The 6,420-nt window shown below is 35.9% G+C and overlaps 1 protein-coding gene across 1 annotated transcript; it reads right to left on the reverse strand.

The window, feature by feature from the left end:
• Window positions 1-3,005: 3,005 nt before the first annotated feature.
• Window positions 3,006-5,890, reverse strand: LOC102593929 (probable galacturonosyltransferase 9). Its single transcript, XM_006338250.2, has 3 exons — window positions 5,372-5,890; window positions 3,787-5,013; window positions 3,006-3,614 (listed from the first exon to the last, which is right to left on the reverse strand). Exons 1-3 carry the CDS (start codon window positions 5,510-5,512, stop codon window positions 3,339-3,341), a joined length of 1,644 nt encoding a protein of 547 aa, XP_006338312.1. The 5' UTR covers window positions 5,513-5,890; the 3' UTR covers window positions 3,006-3,338.
• Window positions 5,891-6,420: the final 530 nt, after the last annotated feature.

Raw genomic sequence — 6,420 nt, forward strand, 5'->3', positions numbered from 1 at the left:
TTTCGTTTTTGTAGTGATAAGTGAGAGTAATATATTGAGCACCTTTCCAACTAGATCCTGGCATACAAGTAGGTGTCAAAATATATCACTATGATCATTATTGTATAACTAATTCATATCGAAGAGATGCAATAAAATGTTTAAATTATTTTGTTAATGTATATCGTTCCGTGTATACACGACTCCTCCATATGCTAAAGTTTTACTATATGACTTTGTGACTAAGACAAATCACACATCGGAACTATTAGTCTACTAGCGCCTCTGTGTTCACTTTTACTATTTTAAATGGGCTATTAATTTATAGTACTATCACTTTGATTTTCTCAAAACTTTACAGAGGAATCTAAAGGGCACATTTAGAATCTTCCTTCTCAACATACTCAATTTTCACCTTTAAAAGGAGCTGGTAATTAGTTTCCAAAACCATAACGTTACACCAAAATTCTACACATAAGAACGCACAAAGAGATCACAGATGAGCCTTTCAAACTGTAGTAGCCCATATTCTTGCTCTGTCTGGAGATGGAATTCTACGGTACCTTACCTTTTTGGAGGCCTAGCCTTTATATTTCTACTCATTTTTGTAGCACTGGTCATTCTTGCCTGTGTATATTGCAGAAAGAAATCGCGTAATTCATCTGTTTCACGGGGTGAGAACAATGGTGGGACGATGATTCCCACAAATGTACATAACCAAATTGACATGATAGTGACAATGAAACCGAAGATTGTGGTTATCATGGCTGGTGATGACAAGCCTAGCTACTTGGCCACTCCATCTCTTGCTTGACCTAACAAAATAAAGTCATTTTAATTCTTGCATTTTCAATAGTTCTATACTAAGCTAGTATGATAGATAACTTGCACTACCATTACTCTGAATATTGGGGAATCTATCTATAGAGCCTAGTAGTTGTATGTTACAGTTTATCCTAACAGTGAGCAACTCTGATGAAACTCCACTTATGCCCTTCCTTTCTCTAGATACCTCATATTGTTTGCTCCAAATGGAAAAACATATTAATAAACTTGTAACAAATCAAGGGAACTCTTATTTGATATTGAATGATTCTCACCTCATGGGGCGGCTTTTGAGATGAGGCAAACCTGAAGTTAATTTTCTTTACATGATATCTTCTTCTTTTCTTTTTTTTTAATGTGAGACCCATGGGCCTTATTTTCTTCACATGATATCAGAGCCAGACTCATGTCATTTTTTTTAAACATTGGACATCATGTCAGTTATTTGTTCAAAAAAAATGTCCAGTTGTGTGCATAGAGCAGGGGAAGCGAAAGTGTCTCACACCAATTGAGGGAATATGTTACTTTTTATATGGTTTTGAACAATCTTTACTTAACGAGCTACCTGTGGGATTTGAGCAAGGCCGAATGTTCATTGTCTTCACAAAAACTGTTACGCACTAGTATGTTTTAAAGAAACGATATATGATAAATCCTTTTGGGTTAAACCCAAATGTCCTTTTTTTCTATTTCTGAAGTTGCCGGTAGATGCTAAATGCAAATGGCCGTGGAAGTTGGGTAGATGCTTCCCTTCAGATGTCATGTTTTAAAAAATACTAGTAGAAGTTAATTAAAAGATGTAAAACTAGTGATGAGAAGTGACACAAATATGCTTTACTAATGCATTTGGACGCAGCGGCTCGAAGCTCATGATCAATCATGTTATGGTGACTCAGATGGATCCCACTTTACTAGTTTAAGGAATGAGTCCTGAATAACTTTACAAAAAGTAACAGCACCACTGCGAATGTACAATAGTGGCACACATTGAACGTTCCTCATTCCCCGACAGTACTCTTTCCTACCGCATAATCTTTCATGTTTCATACTGTACTGTGTACAATGTTCTTGGGATATTCTAATTTCTACTATACACTGTACAGTACACCAATCATGGGTGGTTTAATTAGTAACACCAGCAAAAGCAAGATATAAGGCATAAATAATACGCTTATCTTTGAATAAACAATTATATATTTTCCAATAGGAGTTCCAAGGGTGTTTTATTCGCCCTATTATATTTAGTATATAGGATTCTCTTAGATTGACATCTCCATTGGTGCATGCCTAAAAGAATGGCTGGCATGTGGCACCACGCAAATAGTAACCGTTCAAATTTTCTTCACTCTCTGTTTAAAGCCACATTAAGATATCTAATTTGAAACGGGAATATGTATGTTGTTGAAGCAAAGACATAGGTAGCTATTTCACAAATGGAATCTTATGAAGGGATTAGGATAACCAAGTCCAACACATACTTCAGCACAAAATCATATCATTAAGAACCAAGAACTCTTAGCTTAGAACTCTATATTTGTTGGGGTAGGCAGACAATTTTTTTTTTATCAGAATGCCATGGAATCTATAGTGCATCTTGCATGATTCATTTCTTACAACTAGTCCCTCTTCTCTTTTCTATTATTCATTTATTTGAAAGGAGACATACGACGTTATGACATGATATAACCCAACTCTATGAGAAATAGATTAAGATCAGATTGAAGGGAACATACCATTGAGCAGAGAAGGAGATGTAACATGTAAGAAGTGAGAGAATTACAAAACCTATAGTAACTGCAAACATTTGAGAAGATGAAGACATGGTAAGAGGATCTCCGAGTATGGCTGAGATCACCTTGTAAGCAGCAAATGGAACAATATTTTTTTTTATAAACGTACAGCGATATTAGGGCAGGTGCAGAATGTCAAGAGGGCTAATACTGCCTTACTCGCTTATTAGTAATGATTTAACAAAAAAGGAAAATGATAAAAAGCTAAAGTAAAGCTATTTCATTTATCTATTGCCACAAGGCAACCTGCATAACTCTCATAAATGACACTATCCGAAAATACTCGAGAATTTAAGAACATTTTGGTGGTTGACTCCAACAAATACCATAAGCCTTGCAATCCTATCCAAACTTCTCATACGCAACTCGATTATTAAAAGCAATTAATTTATTGCAATCTTCACAGCAGACTAGAGCCAGTAAAAAGAAACTAGTGGCAGTTTATATAAGTGCATTTATGGTTTCATAATCTTTTAATTAATCACTGAACCCATTGTACGTGTTAAAAGTCCCTTACAAAAGAATCACTTCACTGTCTACAAAAGCTGATCGCTTGATTTTGAATTTTTAAAATTACAATAACTAACAAGACAAGAAATTTGAGAGATACTGTAGACAGTATCAACAGCCTTAGCTTTGCTCTGGATGAAAATATTTTTTCAAGTATTCAGATGAACAATGAGTGTGCTTTAGTTTGATAGTTTCTGTTACCTCATTGTTGCTGAGGCATAACAGTGTGCTCCTCTACACGCCAAAATTGCACATCTGCACAAATTCCATTTCAGAATCAATATATTTAGTCCATAGCTCCTTGTATTGATTCAAGGCTATGTCCAGCCAAGGCTTCATATCCCCATTATAGTGAATCACAGCAGCCTTGTGGATTTCATCCATGCTTACACTCGGATTGAACCCAAGGCCAAGTACATGCCACGACTTATCCAGTGATTTGGTTTTCGAGAAGAAGGTCATCAGCCCAGCTGGAAGTGTTCCCAATTTCCACAATGTCCGATCCTCATTCTAATAACAGAAATAAATTATAAGAATTAATTCCTTAATAGGATATATGATAAAAGAAAAGAAGTCCTATCTCAATCGATTCCCTAATTCAGCCTATTGTTTTCTAAGCTATGATAAGCTGTCCAAAAAAATCAACCATAAAAAGATAGAGGTACAGCATAAAACAACTCACCAAATTCTGCCAGTAGTGATACTGCTCAGTGCATTTTTCACGCCTCCAGGCGTCAAGATCAAAAATATTCATCCCAAATGCCCAGGCACACGCCTTAGGGTTGAACTTTTCCCTAACAAGAGGGTGAGAGAAATTCAAGTACTGAGAATAGCGATGAAAGGATCCAAAGCAGGTCTCAACTGCCCCATTGACCTTCCCATCCAAATCAATTGTCCACAATGCAGTCAAATCTTTCTGAACCACAACATCATCGTCCAGAAACAAAATCCGGTGTAGTGTTGGATACATCTCCGGTAAATAAAATCTTAAGTGATTTAACATAGACAAGTACTTTGGATTCTTAAATTTCATGTTGTTCACATCTTTCGTAGCATTCTCCGCACTGTTTTGGAAGTAAAAGTTCTGCAACTTTGCGGACTCAAGTTGCTTGAGCACTGGAACATAGGAAGAAGTTAAGAATGTAAAATCCTCAACAGATTTGATTTCAATGTGAGCTTGTTGAATAGGCCTCATCTTAAACCACACTTTCATTGCAGCTAAATTCATCCTATCAGTAACAACATGGAACACATGTTTCCATGGCTCCTCAGCGTTCTTTATCACTGAATTCACAACCACGGATACTGCAATGACATTATCTGAAAATATGGCATAATGATACAAAGTAGGATCCTCATATTCAGGCTTTGGGTCCTCATCCCTATATTTTTCAGGATGTGAGATTCTCTCCTCCATAAGCCGCATAGCAAGACAATGCAAGCTCTTTGGAGTTGATTTGGCAGCAATCGAGCTGGCAAAAGCTCCATTCTTCTTTGCCTTCACGAACAACTCATTAACAGCAAATATTGTGTCCTTCAGCTTCTGTATTTTCAATTGATTATCATAAGACTCTTTTGAGTCAGCAATCAATAACCTCGCAAACTTGACCTTATCCTTAACCTCCTTCTCAAACTGTTTCAAGGAGTCGTCATCCAGGGGTCCATCAGTATCAAACAAATTTGAGCGGTAATTTTGCTTTGACTGAAGATCAGAAAAATTCTGGGCCAAATCTTCAAACATCTTAAGCTGCTTAGCAATCTCCAACTTCAGCTTCCTTGCATAAGCGGCGTAGGCATTCACAAGTGCTACATGATCATTTGCTTGTTTATGTATTAAATCTAGCCTAGTCTTCAATGGATCTGAACTTAGTGACACCAATGACCGATGCAAGTATGCATTCCCAATAGTCTGTTGCGCATGATCAAATGTTAGTCAATTTCTCTGTTTACATACTTCAGTGTACCTAAATCTTTCCTAAATGTAAGCTGATTGAATCTCAGCAAACATATTATGTACAGAAGATATAAAGCATGCCATATCAGAATGAAACATTTATGAGGGAAAGTTAAAATAAATTACCTCATCAAAACGCAAATCTAGTTATAATAATAAACAACTACTACTACTTGTTAAGGAAAAAGATTAATCTTCAAGCTTGAGAAGAGAAAAATGCACAATCCGTTAGAGAACACATTGCAAACAATATGCATAAGCAAATAAGGTAAAATTTGAAAATTAAAGTAATAAGCGGAGAGTGAAAACGTACGGAATCGTGATGAGAGGAGAAGAGGACGGAGAGAGTGGCGAGAAACAGTAAAGTAAACATAGCCGAGACGAAGATTCGATATGAGAAGAAATTCCGAAGTGCCGATCCGCCGCCACGGCCTCCTCGGATTGCAACCGCCATTTGTTCAGATCTCTCTCCGACGGATCTAATTGATAATGTGAAAACACCAAACGATTCTGCTCTGAATCTGTAAAACTACATATGCAATCCGGAGTGTAGATTGAGTTCAATTTATGTGGAAGAATAATTGGGAATTAATGTGGAATTTGTATTATGTAGAATTGTACGAGTGGAGTTGATTGATGAGATCTGAAGCTGGGAGTTGAAGATGGAGACTGATCTCTCTCCCGCGTCGGTGGTTTTCCTTTCCTGATTGGGAAATTTCAATCAACTCGGGATCTAACGCGATTGATTACTCGTAGTAAAGATGAAAAAGCATGTCCAGTGAAAAGGAAATAAACAGATGAAGGCCTTCCTAAATTATGTTTTTCAGAAATAACCCCCGACTTTCTTTTATGATTTATTTCCGATTTTTATTAATTTATATGTATGTTTTGCCCCATCTATTTTGCTCCATATCATTGGTAGAGTCAGAATATTCAATATATATTAAAAATATATATATATTGAAAATATGGAATATGAATTGATATATAAATATGAAGAAGTCTAAGGAGATTCAATATCTATTATATTTACATTAAAAGTAATTTTAATTGTATATAATGTGATTTTTCGTCAAATAAAGTTCGAATGATCCCAAATTCTTACTAGCTCGAACTCTACCTCTAATATCGTCCATGTGCAAACAACTTCATATGTTCTACGTCTAAACTATAAACTAATCCTGGACTACCTAACTTCATTTATGTAAATTGCAAGCGCAACCACCACTAGTAATAGGTTAGGAGACCAATTAAATTTAGATTTAATTTTAGTTGAATGCTCTCTCTCTATCTATCTATCTATATATATATATATATGTTCTAGTCATCGTAACATTACTCTAGAAGTTCTAATTATCTTTT

Source organism: Solanum tuberosum, unplaced genomic scaffold (assembly GCF_000226075.1).
Source record: "Solanum tuberosum cultivar DM 1-3 516 R44 unplaced genomic scaffold, SolTub_3.0 scf00004, whole genome shotgun sequence".
Classification (NCBI taxonomy): domain Eukaryota; kingdom Viridiplantae; phylum Streptophyta; class Magnoliopsida; order Solanales; family Solanaceae; genus Solanum; species Solanum tuberosum.